Genomic DNA, 23809 nt, shown 5'->3' with positions numbered 1-23809 from the left:
CCAGTGTCTATTGCCTAATCTCTTTTGATTATTTTCAGACCATTGTGAACATGCTTATCAAACATTGTGGATCCAGATTTTTCTCCCTACATTTGCCTGGATTCTCTTTGCTATTTCTGGATTTTATTCATGCTACTAACACCATCATTTCAACGACAGAAATCCGAAACGTAAGTGCTATGTTATACCACCTACATCTAGAGTGTAGCAAAAGTGTTTGTGATTTTGGATGTTTTACTTTAATGATTAAAAAAATATATATATTTACCAGTTTATTCTTTATTCCATTGAGAGACTAACAAGGCGGCCTTATATCCATTTGGTCACTGATTTCAACCAAATCCTTTTTCTGTGACAGTACATCGAAAATTTCAGATTTAGATTTATCTAATTCGTTCTATAATGGGCCGAGATAAAAATTCTTGTTTTAAATTAAGTTGAATTTTGGCAGTGTTGGTTCATTTTTAACGTTTTTTTTTTCTAGTGCGTAAAATAGCAAAACATCCATTAATTACCTCAATCACCACGCAGATTGCAGATTGCTGGTACGACTATGCAATTAGAAAAATGTTTACATTAAAATTTTTACAAAAACTTTTTTAGAGCCTGACGGGCGTTAGTTACATTTCCTGCCATTTGTTCAGTCTTAGACTAATTAATAATAAAACCTGTTCTGAACAACAGGGCGATTTTGACGCATCCCACTTAAAGAATTATAGGGCATACGGTGTTAGACATGAAAAGCATTCCTAATATGAAGTTGCTAAAATATATTGGTCTGCTAAATATAAGAGGAAGTACAATTCCTCTGTGACGTAAGTCCAACTTTATATAGAAATTTATAATTATGAAAATTATTTCAACTTAAATGAACAATATACAAATAAATAGTGGGGCTACGAAGAGGTGTGGTTTGAGATTAGGAAGCGCAAGGGAGGAGTAATAGAGCTAAAAGAACGCGGAGAAATGCTGAACCTAATTTACAAGCCATGGCTTACTGTAACAAATAATACATTCTCATTGTGTAATTTAAATTATATAGAAAATACATTTCATTTTATTGCCGAATGCCCCATTTTTGATAACTACAGATCCCGGTTTTTTAATAAAAGTTCATTGTCATAAGAATAATTCTTTGTTATGTTAAATGGAGGTAATTGGTTGAATGTAGCATTGTCTACAAAATACACTTTAATGTACAGAGACATGTTAGTGGCAGAATTTAATTATTAAATAAGTAAAAATATTTATTTATTATATTTATTTTATCAGGTTTATATTTACTTAGAATTTATATTTATATATTTTGACAGACGGTCTACGGACCATGTCATATAGTTGTTTGAAATATAATTTGTAGAGTGTATTCATTTTTTTTTTTTTTTTTTAAATGATAAAGCATCATTCATTCATAGAGCTATAAGAGGAAGGGATGAGAGCTGAGGCAGTATCAAGGATAGGGAGTCAGAGAGCGCGCGGTATGCTATGTGACCATGCGACCGCGAGTTAGCTGAAACAATTAGCAATTAACAATCTAACTCTCAATCAGTTTTGGTAGCCTTTTTCATTTAGCCAAGTGACCTGGGGAATCTGACAAATTTAGTTGGCTCCGCCAATAGTGCACCAATGGTAATTTAGCGAGAGGTAGACCCTCCGCTCAGAGTGCCTTTCGCCTTAGAGTTCATCAAATAACAACAGCAAATATTCTGTATTGTTATGTGTCAAAACATATTTTTCTTTGCATGTGCCGTTAACTCTCAGGAACTAATCACAAACTTTAAAAAATTCAGTTTTGTTCATATTCAGTGTGTATTTGTTGTAACAATAAAATGTCCTTTAGTAATTAAAATTCATTAGATTCTGACTAATCTAGCCTTAAGTTTGAATGTCTGAAACTCTCTAGTTAGTAGAACTAAGGAATTATAGTTTGTCTTAATTTTTTAGTCATCTTGTAGGAGGGTAGAATGTCTTTTTTAATTATTATTTTTTTAATCGGAGTTTTATTATTATTGCTTTTTATTTTATTCTTTTTTTTTTTTTAAATAGAGTTTATTTTGGAATAGAAACACCCCTTAAGTTCTGTTCAGTTTTTGTCTGGAGTTCTTTAATAAATTATTTGGTGACGACGCACTGTTCTTAGGATTATTAGATATCTAATTGTAGCCACTCTCAGGGATATTGTTTCCGTTTAAACTATCTTCATTTTTTTTTTAGAATGTACATATACATCTACCACCAACCATCTTTTGTTTTAGACGCCTAGAATGGAAGCAGTGTCCATATTAGGTGCCATGCTGTCCTTTCCGGAACAGTTGATGTCGCTACCTGTACTACAACCATCTGAAGATGGCCTCATCGCTGCACCATGTCCCAATCTTAGGGTAAATTAATGTTGCTTAATGTTATACCTTAAAATTTGTATTTTGCACAGCTAATGCATTTATATGCCAATGCCAATGCGTTTTTACAGGATCAAGTATTGAATTTGATCTTGAAAGCTGGGAAAACAGAAGTCTCTGGTGTGGCTAGATGTATTGCCTTGTCCAATTTGGGCATATTCCTCTATCAAGAACTGTGCAAGAATCGCAAGCATTGCAAGATTAAAGAAGCAATCAATACCTTGCTTTTGGCGTTGAGGGTAAGGTAGAGTTGGTTTGAAGACTTCATACTATTCTTTGCCTCATTCTAGAGCTGGGCTAAACATAAAGTGCTTCAAAGTGTGGATTTAGGTCTCGATTCTGTATTTAATGTTATGGCCCAACTTGTCATTAATTTGGTTATCCCTGTTCCAGTTTAATCATAAGATAGTTGCGCAGACTGCCACGGACATACTGCTGCTACTTTGCGACCATTCCGAGGTTCTGCTAAAAATTTACCCTGAGATACCACCAAGAATTGTAGAGGTAATTTGACTTTTAAAATGTACTAGGGTGTAAAAAAAATGTCCTTTGTTTTTTTCTGAATGGTTGTCAACAGTTCTTTGTCAGCTACCTCTTTTACTTACAGTTCTTTCTTGTACCTCGTTATTGTAAGATCTCTGTTAATTAAAATATGATAAGAGTTGGATCTAGAAGTTGATTCACTACTTTAATGAAGTATATAATGCCATACCTAAAGTACGCTGGTTTTGATAAATGAAGTAGTAGGGGAAGGCTCTGATTCTATATTCAGGTCCGGTTCAAAAAATTGAGGTACCCACCTCAGAATTGACGCTCATCATTGAATGATGGAGAGGCTTTAGAGGCTTATCTAAAGCACCAATTATTCTTAAATGGAAAAAAACCTACTAGAACATTGATTTTAAAAAAGAGTCGAGTTTAGCTACAGTCTCAAGTGGCCTTAAGTATTATTTCAGAGACAACAATGTCAGCTAGCTCTGTGGCGATTATAAGATATTAAAAGGAAAGGTACGAGGGTCGTTTGAAAAGTCCGTACAAAAATAAAAATTACTTAATTTTTTGGGGTAAACCTTTTTTATTTTTCAACATAGTCTCCTTTTAGGCTTATACACTTCGTCCAACGCTGCTCTAGTTTGTTGATCCCTTCCGAATAATAGGATTTGTCCAAGTCTGAAAAATAGCCATTCGTTTCTGCAATCACCTCCTCGTTTGAATAAAATCTTTTTCCCGCCAGCCATTTCTTCATATTGGGGAACAAATAGTAGTCCGAGGGAGCCAAGTCTGGAGAATAGGGGGGATGTGAAACGAGTTGGAACCCTATTTCCATTAATTTTGCGACCACAACTGCTGAGGTGTGAGCTGGTGCGTTGTCGTGATGGAAAAGGACTTTTTTGTGGGCCAATCGTGGACGTTTTTCTTGCAGCTCGGTTTTCAAACGGTCCAATAACGATGAATAATATGCACTGTAATAGTTTTACCCTTTTCCAGATAGCCGATGAGGATTATTCCTCGCGAATCCCAAAAAACAGTCGCCATAATCTTTCCGGCCGAAGGAACGGTCTTCACCTTTTTTGGCGCAGATTCCCCCTTGGTAACCCATTGTTTAGATTGTTCTTTGGTCTCAGGAGTGTAGTGATGTATCCATGTTTCATCCACAGTGACGAAACGACGCTTAAAGTCCTGCGGATTCTTCTGGAACAGCTGCAAACCGTGCTTGCAACACTTCACACGATTTCGTTTTTGGTCAAGCGTGAGCAATCGCGGCACCCATCTTGCGGATAGCTTTGTCATGTCCAAATGTTGATGCAAAATATTATGTACCCGTTCATTCGAGATGCCCACAGCACTAGCAATCTCACGCACCTTCACTCTTCTGTCATCCATCACCATATCATGGATTTTATCAATGATTTCTGGGGTAGTAACCTCAACAGGGCGTCCAGAACGTTCAGCGTCACTTGTGCCCATATGGCCACTTTGAAAATTTTGAAACCACTTATAAACTGTTCTAATCGAAGGTGCAGAGTCACCATAATGTTTATCAAGCTTCTCTTTTGTCTCCTGAGGCGTTTTGCCTCTCATAAAGTAGTGTTTAATCAACACACGAAATTCTTTTTCGTCGATTTTTTGAAAATCACTCGACTTCCTCGATTCAAACGAATGCCAAACACAAAGAAATAGACCGATCTGGCTGAAACTTGGTGTGTGTTCTTCCAAGAGATGCTACTAACTAAACATAACCTCGATACGCGCCAGTAGTGCTATCTCTCTGACTTTGCACGGACTTTTCAAACGACGCTCGTATTTATTGTTTTTTTAAACTTAAAGATAATTCTTATCCTTTTTTTTCCTTCTATCTGTAGAACCAGAAGAATTGGTTTGTATCAGCCAAGGGTCTTCTTTTATCATTGTATTGTAAATGACGTGCCCAATAAATCGTCATTATTATATACATACTAAATACAAACTATCTACCCATGTATCTTTAGGAAATGATACCTGTGTTTCCAGCCGCAACCTAGTATCTGACAATAAAGTTATGTTGAAATCAGTTCAACCACGCCACATGTTGGCTTATACTAATAAGTATTGTGTTGTTGAAGGTACTTATTGGAACTTTATCGCACCTAATGCCGATCGGCGACACAGACAAGCGATTGCTGACATCGCTGGTTTTCTGTCTTGGCGAGTGGACCATGAACATACCTATCAAGCGTCTAGTACATGAGCATAACGGCAACTCCTTGCTCAGCAATATTTTCAAGGTACATGTGTCCAGTTATGTTAATAAAGAACACAGAGCGGTTATATAAAAAGTTAAGGAAAAATGTAAGTTGCGGCAGCTCAGATTCTATTGGTACGGAAAAATGATATTTTTATATATATAGATTTGTGACTTCACTCCTTTGAAAATACTTTTGTTACCTTTATGAATAGTTTATGTTTTTGACAATGAAGTTGGACTTGATATAAAGACTTACAATAATTGCAATTATTTTACCATTGATGCCTAAGTGAAGTAGTCCACAGTAAATCATTTTCATTACTATCAAAAGCTATTTGAATGACGATAAAATTTAAAGTTCACGAACAAATGGTCTATCATACAACTTAAACACTATTTCATTAGCTTCTTATCATTCTTGTCAACTTACTGTGTTGTTAACTTTATAGTCTACAAGAAGAGAGAATAAAAGATATTCACCAAAACCACCACAAAATATTTAAAATATTTATGAATGTTGTGTTAAAGGTGTTGGACGAGTTGAGTGAAGGAGGTCATGGTCGCGCGGTGCAGGTGGGCTCCTTCCATCCGGACCTGGTACAGGAGTTCTGTGCCAACATCCGGCACGACGACCTCAGCCAGGAGGAGTTAACTCAGCTGAGGCGTCCGACTTTCCCGGCAAGCTCGCTGACGCCGCACCACTTGATTTCCACGGCGCACAGTGTCCAGTTGGCTGCCAACCTGGTGAGTATTAGCTTTTCCGTGGTGTCCGTTCTTGACACTTTAAGCATAAAGACAAGATAAGGGATCGTCGAACTTTTAAAAATTAAAAAATCCCCGGTCCACTTACTTCTTATTTGTACATTTTTTATTAGGAAAAAATTGGACATAGAGCGGAAGTGGTAGTAAATCAGAGGGTGCCAGTATTGGCTGTAGAGCTAGAGAGTTAAAAAGTTAGTTTTTAACTTTGTTTATTAAATTCGTAAGTGTATTGTTTGAGAGATCATTACTTTTCATCACAAGTAATAATGTTTTTGTTGTAAATAAAATAACTTATGTTTTGAAGAACGGTTTTTACATAGTTTGATCCGGCTTGCTGGAATAGTTTGTGTGGAATGTTTCTGAAGGCGGAGGCAGTTTATAGTTGAGTGGGGCATACCTAGCTTAAATCGCCTGAAAGAGATTAGAACTAAAAGAGACATACGCGTCTGGGAGAAGTCAAAAGCTCTTTCCCATCTAATTACTGCATACGTATAATCTCTTTGATGAAAGGAGAGTAACTTTCAATTTTTAGATAGGTCGCGTTGTATTGCGTTATATGTTGTTACGAAGCAACTGCACTCCGCTGATGTACGAAGATACGGTATGCTCATTTGCAGCAATTGGATTAAGTTATAGCACATCCTAGTCGTTCCTACCATTGTAATTTTGATAAGCAGATAACTTTATACACGAAAACAAGAAAATAATTCTATCTTAATTACTCGAGCATCCCGAGATCTCCTTCAACATCTCCGTGCACACTCATGCTTCCTTGGCCTGGCTAGCGCCACCTCTCAAGAAGCTACTTTCCAAGCCATTGACACATGAGATTGCCGTATAGCATTTTCCTTGGTAAGTGATCCGACCCTTGCGTTTTACGTGTCCTAATCACCTATAACGCCCCTCCTTAAGGAGAAATAGAAGAGATACAGACTTTTGTTTCACCCTAGCATTTTGTGCAGGTAATCTCACACTTAGTGAACAACCTGGGTCATTTCCCGCTGACTAGTGGCGGAGCCAATCTGGGCTCTCTGGTCGTGGAGCAGGACGACCTGGCTGGACTCTCTGCTGATCAATTGTCCACACAGCTATTTTCTGCACCCAACATCCAGGTAAGTGTACAATACTATTTTTTACTTTGTTTAGTGAATGATCGATTCATTTGAAAATGAAGAAACAAATTATTGCCAGTTTCAATCTTTTTAATTTATTTTTTCATGCTTTTAACTTAGGTCATCTTCAGGGCTGTGAAATATAGTTGTCATAATTTATTACTTTGGAATTTAACTTAATTCCTGTCAGATTATATAGTTTTATAGTGGTTTATAAATGATTTCTTTACGACATATATGTGGGTTATTGAGAAGTGGCCACAGATTCTAAAGAACACCTCATCCACCAAAGGGAGGGCGATGAATTAGCCGGGAGTTAGTGAATGGGAAAGTTTTCAGAATATGTGACCACTCCTCATAACCCACAAATTTTTTGTTAATAATAATTTAAAACTAGTATAAGACTGTTTATGGACTTTTTCAATTTTGTTAAACTCAAATTTATTAAACTCTATTAACTATGGCTTCACAGCCCTGTAGATGATTTGGTCCTACTAGAAAGCTTGGGAAGAATGAATGAATAAATAAAACAGACTAAAATCGGCAGCGATTTCTCTTCTTATCCTGGTAACGGTTTATTTTTCACTGTGTCCTTCACTAACCCACGGGTCCTAGATTTCTAGAGGTGTGCTCTGTATGCTACAGATTCTGGTAACTAGCGTGGACCAGCTGATCTCGCTGGTGGAAGTGCCAGCGCTGTCTGTGACTGGCGGCTGTCTAGCAGAGCTCATAACGGCCGCCTCTCAAGTGCGCCTTATCGTGCGCGATTTAGCCGGAAAGGCCTGCTGGGATGCTTCAATCCTCTATGGCACCCAGCTGCAATGCGCCAACCTGGGTGAGTACTCAATAAATTTTTGCTTTTTTTGATGTAGCAGTAAAGGTCCCATTTTCATATCCAAATTTTCATATCCATCTGGAAAAAAATGCCTGAAGGAAAGAGAGGTATTGTGCCGATATGCAGCCAAACTTGGTTCCATACCACGAAAATGTTGCTTAGGTATTATTATAACCTCACCAAATCACACTTATAGAAAATAAAGTTGGCAAATAGTCTTAACTGTGACCGTGGCTGCGCAGAGGATAGCGATATCTCCTACTCTCGTTTGCAGCAAATGTACTAAAAAGCAGAAAAAAGTTCTTGACCGAATAGGTTACCATGTGAATAGAGGCATTATTTGGTATTAATCTTAGGGAATGAAAGAAACGTATAGAGACTGGAATTAGAATGCATTAAGGTTTTTCTACGGCTCAAATGACTTATTTCAAGGTCAGAGTACCATACTTTAATACACCATATCATACCAAATAAAGTTCAGGCACAAAAGAGTTGTAGTTAATAGCTAGAATACAAATTAGACGAATTGATTTCGCTCTTTATTAGTTTGAGGACTTTTCAATTTAGGAAGCGATAATTAAAGTGTTTTTTCATTCATATTGAAATTTAGATTCATTTTCAAAATAGTAAATTTCTGTGAATTTTTCTGACTGGTTATTATTTAAAAAATTATAATCTATAATAATTTTATTAAAACTATTCTAAATGGTTGTAATGAGTAGTGATACCGAGTTTTTCGTCAGATCTCAAATAGCATTGTACAGAATCGAAACAGCCTCTCCAACATCCCATAACGGTACTTTTTTTTAAAGGTCCGTATCACCTTTTTTTAAAAAAATAAATTGCTCCGGGAAGTTTGCTGAGATTAAAGCACATTTTTTCATTTTGATTTCACGTTTAAAAAAGTATTGTAGTTCAGCAGCTTTCTACTATGAAATGTATTGTTCTTACAGAAGAGTGTGGAGTCTTGAATATTGCCGAAGAGCTCGAGATGCCTCCAGTGATGAACTCGCTATGCGTGAGCTCACTACCTCAGGACACTCTGCGCCATCGAGCACCCAACATCCTACCCACTCAATATAACTCCGCTGAGGATATGGATAATCTGGACGATGTAATAAGACTGTCGGTTTGCCTTTTTGTGTGTGTCGCGTAACTGGACCCGCCGAGACTAATCTCCTTCTTACGTTACAGCTACTGCAGTATATTGGATATACCTCACCAGAAGTGTTGGAAAGTCTGGACATACCACGCAATGTGCCCGCACCATCATTTAATGTCGAGTTGGAGAACGACGCCATGAGTTCCATACTAAGCATGCGCATCGTGCACAACAATTGCATCATGCACAGCTCCTCCATGCCAATGTAAGATATCTTCTACTTCTGAGTAGGTGGGCCTTTAAAGTACCCTAACTTGTTAAGAGTACATTAATAATAATAATAATAATAATAATAATAACAATAATAATAACAATAATAATAATAATAATATAGGGAAGGGATTAGCTATGCGGTTAGCGCATTGAATTCCCACGCGTAGGTCCCGGGTTCGAATCCAGCTGCTGACCCTTAGATTTCCTCTTCCCAGGAGCTTCTTACAGCTCACTGTCCGGTGATGGATAGTGTTGTCTGTAACTAGAGAACACTGTCCGGAGGCCGGCAGTGCACTGAAAAAAGCTCCGGGCGCCAATAACCTTAGATGTTGACGCGCCTCAAATCATAAATAATAATAATAATAATAATAATGATTAGAATAAGAATAACAATTATAAGAATAATAATAAGTTGGCAGTATTTCGGAGCCAATTGAAAAATGTTTTAAAAAATTGCGTACTTATATCAATTTTATTGCAGTATAATAGTGCCCAAATCTCAGATGAATAGAGTACAGTCGAGCCAATCAGTGATCTATAGAGTTCAAATTTTGTTTCCCAAGCTCCGATTTGGATTTAGTTAATATATCTCTAGCTTTTGCTGAAGCGATCTTTCTCTTATTAATAATAATAACTTTTCTACTGCTACCGAAAAAACACCTGAAGATGAAAAAGTAACACCTAGATAACTGAATCTATTGCAAATTTCAATCTTTTCATTATTATAGTATAAGGCTTGTTATTCCTTAACTCTACCACCTCTTCTAAATGGTACAATTTTAGTTTTAGAAATATTAACCTTAAGAGAGTTATTAGAGCAATAATTTGATAAAAACTTTAATTTACTATTAATCCCTGACCAACTATAATCAATTAAAGCCAAATCGTCAGCATATAATAGAGCCAAAGTATCTTTTATCATTTTTAACTTGTATGCCTTCGCAGCCGCTTCTTGTAAAAAGAGAATTGGGTCATTAATTTATAAAGAGAAGAACAGGGGGGACAAGGAGTCTCCATGTAGTACACCCTGTGTCACTTCTACCCTGTATTCTCCTGAGTTTTCTTTTAAAACTTTTGTTGTCTTATTGCATAACTCTATTAATAAGTTCAATACCCGACTACTCAAACCTATCTCATGCAATTTAGGTCATAGCTTATCATAAACCAAGCTATCAAAAGCCCGCTGAAAATCGATAAATAACCACGTAAACAGTCCTCTTTTCCTACATAATACTTAGGGAAAATGGAAGCATTTTCAAAGTTTTTTTTTTATTATATTGTAACTTATATGACCAGTATAAGTAGGCCTTTCTACTTTTTTTTTTTTTTTTTTTTTTTTTATGTATTGCAGAGAAGTAGAACATCGAGAACAGATAGGTGTTAAAAACGATCTGAGCCCATTTCAATATTGCAGACTGCTGTTCTCGCAGTTTGGCATGCACGGTTGGGATATGAGGTCCCAGCTGTATCTGGTGGATAAAAGTGATAAATTGCTGAGGGAAATCCGTAATCTAGATTCACAGGTAGGCATTTTTAGAGTTTTTTGGAAATGATTATTTTATCAAACGTTTAAAAGTTTTATTTAACGGAATTGTGGGGAAAAAAAGTGAGCCAAGAAGAAGGAAATTTTGTAAAATGAGTTGGTATTGTAATAAGATGTGCTGCTAGTTATGATTAACGTTGTAAACAAATATTGACTCAAGCAGTTGTAAGCTCTGGACACAAATAAGTAACGCTGTGTTGAAAAAGTTGTATGTTTGGCTCGTCATTCCCTTAAAAATGGAGTGGTGCAAAATTATTATTACTTATATTTCCATGTAATTATAACATTTATTTCCGTGTTCCTGGAAAATTTAGCTTTCTATGAGATATTTTGATTAGCTGGATTAAGTGAATATAATTACTTATTTTCGGTTATTTTTGGCTCCATGTACTTGTACAAATTAAACCCCGCTCGTCACCACTGAATCCTACCCGTGGCACCCCTTTAAATTGCACTAAAATAATTTAACTATTTTTTTTTGTAAGGATTATGTATAAATTTTTGGATTTTGCAGCGATGCAGGCAAACTCATAAAATTGCAGTTATTTACGTGGCTTATGGACAGGAGGACAAAAATTCCATACTATCTAATTCTGGAGGCAGCCAGGCTTATGAGGAGTTTATCGCTGGACTGGCTTGGGAGGTGAGTTAAGCAAAGGGAGGTAGTAGTGATGATGTTAAAGGTATGACTTAAATAACGCTTGGGTTGAGTGGCTGCTTCAAAGTGCCTCCTCAGTACAGCAGTGTTATGGCTCTAGGTGATGTGCCGTTAAGAGCTCACTAAGTTCCTTAATACGCTGATTAACTTGTTCGGAGGATTTGTACTACAATGTAGCTAAGGATTGTGCGTATTTCAAAGATGGTTTAATTTATACTCATTTTTTTATTTTTTCACTGCTGAAAATCACACTATCATTTGAATGCTGGGATTAATTACTTAATGCATTTTTTGTTCATTTAGAAAGTGTCATAGAATTTCAAGTCTCATAGATCACAGAGTTTTATGATTATAATTTTTTGTGCGTTAGGTGTAGAATTTTGACTTTTTTACCTCACTGTTTGTTTAGGTAGAGCTTGAGACTCACACGGGATTTATGGGAGGTCTACAGAGGAATAAAATGACCGGGGTAACAGCACCATATTACGCTACCTCACTCACGGAAGTAATCTTTCATGTCTCTACTAGGATGCCGTCGAACAATGCTGAAGCAGTATTGCAAAAGGTTAGCAGTGTTAAGTCGGCTACTCATGTTGTGAAAAGGACAGACTTAATATTATTTAATGCCCTACTTTTATTAAATAAACCTTTTGTCCTACACTTCTAGACACGCCATCTTGGCAACGATGAGGTACACATAGTTTGGTCAGAACACACAAGGGATTACCGCCGAGGTATTATACCCACAGAATTTTGTGACGTACTCATAGTAATCTATCCATTACCACACAATCTCTATAGGATTCAGGTGTCTCGAAAATCGGATGTAAGTGTTATTTCTTACTAAAAATTTTTCAAGGAGTAAAATATTGATTGATATGTTTTTGTATTTTAGGTACCATATTTTGGTCCTTTGTACAACGAAGCTGTAATAGGCCATCGAGAATTACCAGGCCTTGTCAGAGCGACAGCTTTGAGTGCGTCTCGAGCAAAACGTAGCGTGCTTCCATTTTATCAACAATAGTGAGTATTATGCGAAAAACCAATCAATTAGTTTCTAAAGTAAGCAGTATAACTTAGTGATTGTTGTAAGACATCAAGCTAACATTATTTCTTGAGTTTGCAATGTGTCCACTGTGGCGGATGTTGCCAGTTCCAACTAAAACTAGGTCAGGTTGAAGCAGAAAATGCAAACCTTTGATTGCCGAAACTGTGACGTGATGAGTGCGGTTGATTGTTTTTCATTAAATTCAAAGAGGGATATTTATCAGGTTATACGGGTTAGATGGTTAGATTAGAGTTCTAGCTGTGCAGAGTTCTTCAAAATGAATGAAGCCTTCGTACTGCACAGTGTGATTGTTTCTCTAATCTTTTTCTTCGGGCCGTGGATACAACTGATTAAGATTATGAAATGTATTTTTTGGTTTTCTATACTAGTCGAAAGGTAATAAAATAATTCGTTTGTTGAAATTGAAATTACTCTGATTTGAAGGAGAATTTTAGAAAGCATAAGTCGGCTTGCTGGGGCGAAACTTGATGTGGGATGCCTTCGAGACGTATGCTGAACGCACATTTAATAGAGATGAAAGTTTTCTGGCGCTCTTGTGTAAGGATCCGCTTCTACATCTGGCATAAGAAGTGCTGAATCTGTAACAAGTCGCCCTGGAGACTTGCTCAATCTCTTATTAACATCTTTAAAAATTTTGAACCAGTCGAGTAGAACTTGTAGAACCAGGAGGGATAATAGGTAATAAGAAACTATTAAGAAACCTGTAATTCATCTTTTAATTATCTACAGTTATGAAGAACGTGGAAGATCGCTGGAGACTGTCATTAAAAACTATAAGAAGTCAACAACATTCGAGGAATTCGCCGCAAATATTTACTCACCTACTCTGTATCTGTTCAACGATACTGGACAAACAAACAGAAATAATCGTAAGTATATAGATAAATAAACTGCTTACCACCCCCTAAGTACGGCGCATAAAGAAGGAAGGAAGAAGTTTGCCTGTGAGCATGTCCAATGGAAAGAGCAATGGAAAGCAGTGCTATTCGCCGATGGAAAAACGCTTTGAAAACACTTTTTTTTCTTTCCGCAGGTCGTGATAGTAGTGAGCCCAACCATCAGGACCGTCGAGATTGAATTTTTTTCCATCGGTGAACTGCCTTCCATATTGCTCTTTCCATTGGACATGCTCACGGGCAAACTTCTTAACTTAACCGTGATGTTAAGGCAGGCGGTCTTCCAGGAGATTTCTCCGTCCCATAGCTTTCTGGAGCTTTAAAAAAGTTTAAAATCACTTTTATACTCCTACCAGTATTTTTTGAAATCTCCGAAATGCAAAATCCTCGATTTTTCATTCGGAGAATGGTATTTTTTTCTTCTGATTTTAAAGTTTTTGCACGTCCCTTTACAAAGGTAAATAGTTATCGACAAGAAAGTAGAAACACAACTGGATAAGTCTTGTTTAATTGAAGGGATTTGTTTTTATTTGTAAATAAACAATAAATGTGCTATCATTTAGTCCCACCCAAAATCAAGTATTATTTATTGATTCATACAAATTATCATTATTTACAACATCTAATGAAGAAAATATGTTCAAACTACAGCAAAATAAGCTTTGAATAAACAAAATAATAATAATATCAATGGTTTAAATGTTTAAATGGAAAATATGTGGATGGGCTATCTTTTTGTCCCGGACCTTACATTTAATTTAGTGAATTTAGGTCATCAGAATCAAAACCCATGATCTACATGATCGCCCGGTGTGCCAGTTTGTAATTATCTTATAATAAGTGTGTTCATTCTTAAACAATAAGGTGCAGTTAAAAAGTTAAATAAACCAAACCAAACTTTTTTATAGAAACAATTTTACGTATTAAAACAAAACTTTAAGAAAGTGCCGTAACCAAAAAAGAAATATATATCTAAAAGAAATGTAAAAAAATACTTACATAAATTAAATTCTTTTGAAATTTCCGACCTATAATACCGACTATGTTTACAAGAATGTGTAAGACTAGACCATTTTTTACCATTTAATTTAATAATTAAATTTTTAAGTAAGAGAAAAAGTTCCCCTCTAATTTTAAGTCTCCATAACTTTTTCTGCAAAGCAATTATAAACGCCTAAAAGATCCCAGATCATATTGCCCGATTGATTTGTTGTCTGTGTTTGGCAAAATACTTACATGGTTATGTATAGAAAGACTAGTTACTTTATACGAAAAAAAAGATTGGTTCAGTAAATCAATAAGGTTTTAAGTTGGGGAAATGTACAGAAAATTTGATGCACTCATTATTACAACAAATTCAATAAATGTAGTCTTCAAGTAAGACTAGTTTGCGACTAGTATATCTGGAACTGGTATTTATGAAATTATTGGTATGTGTGATGGCCTCTGCTACAGTTGCTGTTCATTGGGTAGTGCCTGACATCATTTGACAACATCATGATCGCTGCGTTTTATGGAAGTTTGCGTTCAGGTTAAATTAAGCTTCTATTTAAACTTATTAATTTGCAGACAGTGAAATAAATTCTGGCCAGCGAAATTCATACATACTAATCTGGTATAAAACTAGTTTCTTGCGGAGTTCTGATCTAATACTAATGCTATGTCTTGTGCTTTTGTTTTGTAGTTACCAGCCTACAGAACTTAGACGAAGGGTCTACGTCATCAGCCGGGTCCACTACGAGTTCAACCTTAGCTGCATTGCTGGATTCAACCACGCATAAATTGCATTCACCATTGCCTGGTAAGTGTTTTCTGTGTGATTTTTGATATGATTAGCAATAAGCTTAAGGACGATTTCTTGTTATTTCAGGCGATGATAGCAATAACTGGTTGGGAAGCGAGCTCAAGGACGAGCACAGCGTGGCTCAATCCGGCATTTCGCCTCGGCCGCACAAGAAGTCTAATCCGGGAAAGAGTAGTCATCACTATCATCACAGACGCGGTGGTCCGCACCTCACACCGCCCGATAGTCCCACATCGCGGCGGTCGAAGTGATAAGGCTCTTGAAGGCATGAATCCATGCACAGTACATATAGCAGCCTTGGAGAATCCAACCTCATGAATTATCTGAACCATATTATTCGTAGCTGGTTATTAGGAATGTTGTTTTGGGAATACAGCTTTTTATTATGGTAAGCTGTGTATCACAATACTTGACTCATGATTCATGACTCATCAGGCTGACTTAGAATCACATGGCACAATTCTCATGCTGGCCTTTGACAGCTGATGCATGAAGCGTGTTGGTTCTGAATCGTAATGTATTAATTCATACCAACTGTAAACATTATGATTGATCTATCAAGCTTGATTACTCTCCTCATGTTTGTTTCATAGAAGGCTCGACATGGCCTTGACAATGTAGCTTCAACTATAATGCATGAATCGTCATGCTAAGCCTGAACCGTGATGGAAGACTAAACAGCTAAATCTGAACCATGTTACTTCACTCATTATGCTAATTCTGAACTATTTATTGGAGATACCAGATTTTAGATTTTTTTCTTACAGATTGGACTTTGATTTTCGCATGGTCATAGACCGCGTAAAAAATTATAGCAACCATTCAAATTTAGCTGAAGGCGTCTAATGAAAATAGTAGTTACAGGGACTTTTTGATGACTTAGGGCTCATGTTGGTTTAGAGAGCAATGAAAGGGCTGACTTTCTTGATAAAAACGCGTCGAAAGACGTAAATCTACCTAAAAGTTACGACCTTTTCCTGCATTCTTTTTAAAAAGTACTATCCGGAAACAATTCATATTTGGGACCAACATTGGCGGGATCCTTTTGTGACAGAAAAGAAGAATTTTAGTTTTAAAAATATAAGCTACATTGTCGCACAGTTTGTTGCAGGCCACGGTAAATTCAAGGCATATCTGTGCAGGTTCAATTTGATAGTATCACCTTCCTGTTGAAAGTTCCCGGATAATGCAGCTCTAACAGTGGGCCATCTAAGCTAAGACTGTTCGCTGCAGCTTGGAACTATATCCAATCTAATTCAAGTGGTAAAGTTCCGTGGTCGGACTACGCCGATTACAAAAACGAACTCATAAACAGCGATTTCTTTCATTATTTTAACAAATGTTATATAAATGCTTTTAAAGTTATAAACAATTAATTAATTCTATAACCAATCTTAATCTAAATTTTATTATTTTTTTTCTTATGTTCAGCCTCAAATTTAAAATTCATTTTTCAGTAAATATTTTTATATTAATTTTGTTACTATTTGTATAAATACTAATTAATAATTTAATGTAAAAAAAAAATTAGTTAAATTAATTAACTTCTCTAATACTTTCTCTACCACATTTTATTAAAGTTGTAAAATTTTATTTAACTGTTAATATTAAAGCAAATTTAATTGAACATATGTTAAACAAAAAAAAAAAAAATCCATCAAATAGGGTTACTATTAGGGGAGAAAACGAAACAAACATGTCTACATCAACTATTATAATCTTGTTTTAAACACTCTTCGGTTTTGAGTTACAAAAAGTACCCTTGGTTTGGTGTTTGAGTTTCAAGACTCAATTGTTAATATTTCGATTTGGTCACTTAATTGTTTATTGTGTTATGTAGTACAAAAATACATCCATGTGCTACCAGAGCATAATAACCGCCAGGTTCATTGATAAAAAAAAGAAAATTACAATGGATAAGGGCTGCCTGAGGGTTTTTGCCCCTCGGGGCCCCATATTAATATTTTTACGAGGTTGTGGTTTATGGTAATGTAACAATTTAAATAATTATAATTAGGCTGTGAATTAAATTATATAACAATTATTGTAACATTACTGAATTTTTTATTTTCTCAAAGTTAGATACAAGATTGATTAACAGATCTTACTTATACAAACTTACATTATTTGTTCGGATCAGAACCGGTAATGCATAGTAGTAGCCATGGCTAAGACGTTTCAGTAGCAACGACTATTCTAGAAGTAGCCTAAACTATACATTTCCAGAAGGCAACTAAGCTCAGTATTTTCGCCAGTAGCCTAGTGTCTGCTCTGCTGTGATCAGACAATTATGAATGCCCTTCAGTGAGTATCATAGGCTGTACCTTTCAGTAGATCTTTTAATTAGCAAAAGGTTGGCTTTATTATCTAACTCATAATTAATAGATGCTACTTTATCCGTCAGCTTTTAAGTGCTCGACTGCTATGAGTTCGAATCCGCTAACAGGATCTTTTTTTTGTTTTTTTTAGAAGACAAAGTATTTGTTGGGTCAAGGTATTAAGATATGTATTTACTTGGCACGTATATATTACACTAGTCACAATGTATTTGTATTTATTACATAATAAATGTAATTTTATAGAGATATTGTATGCGTCATTTTGAGCAGGGCATTGCTTCGCTTTAGAAACCATCATTACGTTCTCTTATCCCTCGTAAAAGATACATTGTAATCATGCAGATTTTTTATTTTCACCAGAAATACATGTTTAATCCCATGAGTTAGGTCAGCGTAATTAAAAAGCGGAAAGTTAAGTTTGGTGTTTGATTTAGATACTCTTAAGCAAACGAAATAATGTTTTGATCAATATCAGCAACCAAAATTGGTTCCTTTAATTACTTTAGTTACGTCAATTTTCCAGTTATCTGCGATTTTCTGGTCTCCTGATATGGAAAATATTCAATTTCCAAATTTCGATATCGAGTTTTTATTTTACCACAAATATGCGTTTTATAACCTTCTGAATACAACAGAAGTTTATTCAAAACGTTCTGTTTTATTCAAAGCACTCTTGTCCAAACCAACTGGCAACAGACGATTTCTACAGCCCTTAAGTTGAATGTCTCAGCGCGCATTATAATTAGCATATGGGCCCGCGAAATAACGATTATCGCTGTTAGCGAATGTAGGTAGTTACATCGAAGATGAATCCAAAACTTATTACTGCAAGTTTGCTGTGGGAGATGAGCTAATTAAAAGAGACATTCAATATTGCCGTAATGGCATTGATGTACGCAAATTATAGATTGATGTAGGAGCTTATGGAAAGGCTAGTAGAGTGAAATATTACCAAATTCCATGATTAGAAATTCCATATTAAATGGAGAACTATTAATACCTTCTGATCAAATTTTTCCTGGTATTATCACTACTTTGCCACACGTTGTTGTAGTATATCAAGCTTTTTCTTTGCATAAACATATATGCATCCTGGAAATCAGGTAAGACTGGATGAAACCAGAGCAATTTTCAATTATTGACTCGAAGGCTGAAGAAAAAAATGTATCCTGGATGTTTGTGCAAAAATTTAGAATTTATCGAAGGAGACAGCAAATGTCACCAACGTATATTGTTACAATTAATAATTGGGAATTTAAAATTAGCAGCTTGTTAAGTGAATAATTTCTTTAAGAGTGATTCACCTACGATAGACATTGATTTAGGTGATAATAACATTTATAATCATTTTTCTTTATTTTAAGACCTTAGAAACGTTGGAACTTCTTTTGTAGAGCCAAATAAGGAGCAATATATCTTCGTAAAAAATTTAGTTTCCTTTAAACTGTGGGTGCAGTAGAATGGCAAACAGAAATGTTAACAAAGGCTCCTGGTACGAATATCTCATGAATTGTCCAGACAGTTTCTTAGATAATTTGGCAGATAGAGAGAAGACTGTTTCCATTTTATAGCCAGTTTCCTAATTTTTAAAGAGTCCAGAATTTTTCATTTTATTGTAGTTTATCCTTTAAAAAATTTAAAGATAACATGAACGGGAAAAATTAGCTAAGCCTGTAAACATCTGTAAGAGTGCTTGAGGTTTACAAATACTGCCTTTTATGAAGTTTAAAGATCTAAATTTATAGCTTAATAATGGTTCGCTTGGTACATCTATCCTTGTTAGCTAGAAATATATATATATATATACACTGAGTCAACAAAGTCTCCATACACGTTGCGTTAAAATGTTTAAACATCCATATTTTCCAGCATATTTACATTCTCGAATTAACTATTTGTTATTATTATTCCTGTGAGTAATAGAACAAAATATAAGCAAAAACAAATTTTGATATGTAACCCTTTAGATTAAAAATCCTGACGAGAAGTAAACATTGCCGGATTAAAGGTCAAAAAAGTTTCCTTACACTCTTATCAAATTCAAGTGTTTAAATTTGAAATGGAGATATCGAAAGACATCCGTGCTTTGATAATTAATTTGAGAGAAAAAAATCATTCATTACGAGAAATTGGAAAAATGGTGAACAAATCCCACGCCACTGTTCAGTACATTATCAACCGTTATAAAGAAAATAAAAGTTTAGGAAATAGACCTCGTTCAGGCCGCCCAAGAAAATTAGTTGGCATTCATAGAAGAGCGATTTTGAAAGAAATAAGGGAAAAACCAATGACTAGTGCTCCTAAATTAGCAGGTATGCTTTCAAACCTTTATAATGTAAATGTTGTGCCCGAAACAGTGAGAACAGTTCTAAGATCAAATGGTTATAATGGTCGGGTACCAAGACAAAAACCATTCATTAGCAAAGTCAACAAGAGAAAACGTTTAGAATTTGCGAAAACTAATTTAGACAAGCCACAAACGTTTTGGGATTCTATTATTTTCAGTGACGAGTCAAAATTTAATGTGTTCTCATCAGATGGGAGGACTTGTGTGTGGAGAAAACGCGGTGAACAATTAAATCCAAAAAATGTTATACGAACTGTTAAACATGGGGGAGGGAGCGTACTAGTGTGGGGGTGTATGAGTGCTTCAGGGGTAGGAAACTTAGTATTTATTGATGGTAAGATGGACAAACATCTTTATTTAGATATTTTAAAAAACAATTTGAAAGCCAGTGCCCGAAATCTGGGATTTAGAGGCTCATTTATCTTTCAACAGGATAATGATCCTAAACACACTGCAAAGATTGTTAAGGAATGGCTTATTTTTAACAACGCAAGACAACTTCATTCACCCCCTCAGAGTCCCGATCTCAACCCAATTGAGCACCTGTGGGATGAAATTGGAAGGAAAATAAGAAAACGAAATATTAAAAACAAAAATGAGCTTAAAAATGCCATAATATCGGAATGGAATTCTATTGGGTCAGAAGTAACCAAGAAACTAGTTGGTACTATGAAAAGTCGTTTAATTGAAGTTATTAGAGAAAAAGGAGGAAATACTAATTATTAAAACAGTCGGCTGCTTTGCAGTATGTAAATATTACAAGTGTATGGATACTTTTTTGATGTATTGATTTAATGTTTTGATTTATTGTGCCATCAATTTTTGTTATTATGAATTTGAATATTTACAAGTTGTAAAATATAATTATTTATTTTCAATATAAATTAGTCTCAATAATCAGCTTGTTTTTCCTGAAAATTCTTCAAAAAATAGAATATTTTTAAAAACAGCTATAAGTGTATGGAGAATTTTTTGACTCAGTGTATATATAAATTTATAATGTGTTTCTTGAATATGTTGTATTATATATTCTTACGAATTTATTTTTCAAAAAACTGCCTCATATGCTCTGATATTTTCATCCAACGGTTAATTTTCCTTACTTCAATGGAACAGTTTTATGATCAAAATTGTACAATTTTTTGTATGCAGTGTATTATTAATTTTCTTCATCAATTTTAGATAATTTTTTTCCTCTTCCGTTATGGTAGCGTACTGGTTACCATGATCACTACAGACACCTCCAAAGTTCCATCCCGCGGTCCGTGCGCAATAGTTCATTTCAAATACACTTAAGAATTAATTGTCAACCGTCGGGTGCGTTCCTTTGTCGGTTGGTTCGGACAAATGAAGTAAATCCTTAGACTGTTTTCTTCTTTTCCTCTTGCAGTCTCTGGAATAGCACTTCAGTATTTTCTTAAACCATCACTCACATTTTTATTAAGTGGTTCACCGTTTTGCAAATGATTTTGCACACATCTTGTAACATAGTTTTTGTCTTTTCTTGAAATTTTTTGCGTGAGACGTGAAACATATAGCTCTTATTTTTTGTACTATCCAGTCTGTGTGTCCACGTTTCAGCTCCACATAACAACACCAGGATTGCACATATATTCCAGATTTTCTTGTTGTGGATTGGCTTTGTAATCAAAATAACTTCGTACTAGAAATGCTCTCCAGCTCAGGAATTTTCTTCTCTGTAATTAGTTAATTTGCCCAGCCTTACAATTCATCTGCCCTAAGTATGTAATCATTTGATATTCTTTGATTTCTTATTCATTTCCTATTTTCTCTTCTCTTTTCTCATGTAATTTATACACAGATATGATATTCATTTCTATACTATTATTTTTTAGGCCAGCTTTCTGACCCTCTGTGGTGAGCTCTTAAAAACAGTTGTTTTGCACCCGTTATATTCTTGCCAATCAGTCAAAAGTCGTTGTTGAATTTAGTTTATTGAGCAATTCACCATTAATTTTTAAGACTTTGCCAGCAGCGGTTGCTAGCTAAATGTTTCTAGCTGGCATTGAATATTTTGGCAGAGGGGGCAAAATCTTGCTCCTCATAGACCTTGAGAAACTATAGTAATTGTTTTTCTTTCTAAATAACAATAATATTAAACTGAAGATGTAAATGATGCTGTATCATAAATCTACCCATAAAGTTAAAAAAAAAAAAAATACATAGTATATGCAAAATATTTAACGGGTACGGGAAGGGTAAGCGGAACGCTAGTAAGCCAGTATAATTGCCAATATTCTTTAATATTGACAATGATATTGATGTGAAGTATTAATGAAACTGATTGATGAAATTGGCAGCAGTGAGATCAATACTTCCGGCTGGAAACTAAACTTACTTCTCATTAGTTATGCAATAATATTGACTGCTCAATTTAGAAAATTTTCAAGGCTCGCAATACTTTGTTATTAATAACAGTAAAAGACAATAACAACTTTTGTCTTTTTGATAAAATATACTTCTGCAGCAACATTATAATTCAAATTACATTTTAGCGGAGCATTTATGCAGATTCTGTCTGTGTTAATATAATTTAATTCTTTTGATTTTACTTTTAGAGACTTCTTTTAGAAATACCTAGCAAAAAGTAAATTAAAATTACCTAATGTGTATGGAAGTAAATAAGTAATTTCGCTGTATTTCAAAATGTAATGAAAACTTATTTTGTAAATTTTCATGGGAAATGGACAAACCCTTTTTCACTGGTTTTGCGACTGGTAAGGGAAAGTGGTATGGGGATTTACATTGGGATGCAAACATCACTAGCTAGCGCTTCAAGTTTTGGTACTATCTGAAAATGAAAACAAAATCCCAAAAATCTTTGGAATAATTCAAAATGTTCTGAGACCTTTAATTTCCAACATGGCGTCCAAGCAGAGAAGTCACCCCGAGCTGACGGTACACTCTGAGTCATGTATTAACTTAATCAAAGTCCCAACGTACACACAGACATTGTTATCTATGTTGAGACTTCATAACTGTGACATTGAATGCTGCCCGGGCGGAATTAGATTACCTGAGTTCTGTATTGTATAGAGCCACCCCTTATGTTTCATATCTGGTCTCGAAACCCTTGCCAGTTCCAACCCCAAATATCCTTTTGTGAGAGTTCTACAAAATACACCCACACAGTTAACCGAATTAATTGCATACAATTGGGGCTGAATTAGATCTTATCTCTACGGTTTTATTACCAAGCGAACACTTTTACCATTTATCTCTCAAAAGTTAGGTGGCAGAATTTTCAATCACATACATTTGAACCATTTGCCATAAACTAAAAAATCTTGTTCAAAACAAACAGTTTTTCTAGGTTTTTTTCAAGGTTTTCTTCCAATTTAGATTTTTTTACTTATTAATTATTTTACATGTTTTTGATCCAGTTCTTTGGGTGTAGGTAAATTATTTGAAACCTGCGACAACATTTGCGGCCCAATAGAACCAAAGAAAGACAATGTAAGCTAAAGATAGAAACACATACAACAAACCGGCGATATTTAATACTATAAAAGCTCACGTCAAGCAGTTCAATACAATACAACTAAGAATATGGACAAAGAAATATATCACAAATTATACATACAGTCAAAGGATCTGCTACAATTACCTACAAAACATGAACAGACTCAAACAACTTAAACCATAGCCTAACCTAACAAGCTATAATCTATAGATAGACTATCAATTTACTTAGCTCTATTAGCATTTTCTACGAGATAATACAGCTAGCTTACCAGAATCAATAGTCAGTCACTTGGATGTCTATCAGATCAACAAGAAAGAACAATTTTGGTTTAGGTCGGGTCTATCCACTACAGAATTATAGATGATATAACTGAGGCGTTCAACCAACATAAATATAGGTTTGGTCTTGTTGGACATACAAAAGGCGTTTGGCTGTATCTTCTTTGCAGAGAGATTACG

The 23809-nt window shown here is 35.2% G+C and overlaps 1 protein-coding gene across 2 annotated transcripts in view; it reads left to right on the top strand.

Annotated features, from left to right (window-relative positions):
- Positions 1-16294, top strand: part of LOC141459262 (probable Rho GTPase-activating protein CG5521) — a 30889-nt gene extending 14595 nt beyond the window's left edge. For both annotated transcript variants that reach the window (XM_074138112.1, XM_074138111.1), the window contains 18 exons: positions 39-170; positions 2256-2381; positions 2471-2638; positions 2793-2903; positions 5003-5164; positions 5653-5868; positions 6849-6998; positions 7644-7833; positions 8787-8947; positions 9028-9200; positions 10560-10731; positions 11266-11394; positions 11819-11974; positions 12077-12235; positions 12305-12432; positions 13208-13347; positions 15059-15175; positions 15245-16294. In XM_074138112.1, coding sequence (XP_073994213.1) covers positions 39-170; positions 2256-2381; positions 2471-2638; positions 2793-2903; positions 5003-5164; positions 5653-5868; positions 6849-6998; positions 7644-7833; positions 8787-8947; positions 9028-9200; positions 10560-10731; positions 11266-11394; positions 11819-11974; positions 12077-12235; positions 12305-12432; positions 13208-13347; positions 15059-15175; positions 15245-15429 — 2775 coding nt within the window. In that variant the 3' untranslated portion in view covers positions 15430-16294. The remainder of the gene's footprint in view (positions 1-38; positions 171-2255; positions 2382-2470; positions 2639-2792; positions 2904-5002; positions 5165-5652; positions 5869-6848; positions 6999-7643; positions 7834-8786; positions 8948-9027; positions 9201-10559; positions 10732-11265; positions 11395-11818; positions 11975-12076; positions 12236-12304; positions 12433-13207; positions 13348-15058; positions 15176-15244) is intronic.
- Positions 16295-23809: the final 7515 nt, after the last annotated feature.

This window comes from Rhodnius prolixus, unplaced genomic scaffold (assembly GCF_049639745.1).
Source record: "Rhodnius prolixus isolate KJV_2025 unplaced genomic scaffold, Rpr scaffold_11, whole genome shotgun sequence".
NCBI lineage: Eukaryota > Metazoa > Arthropoda > Insecta > Hemiptera > Reduviidae > Rhodnius > Rhodnius prolixus.
Note: the sequence above shows the minus strand (reverse complement) of the source record. Positions and strands in the feature narration are given on the sequence as shown.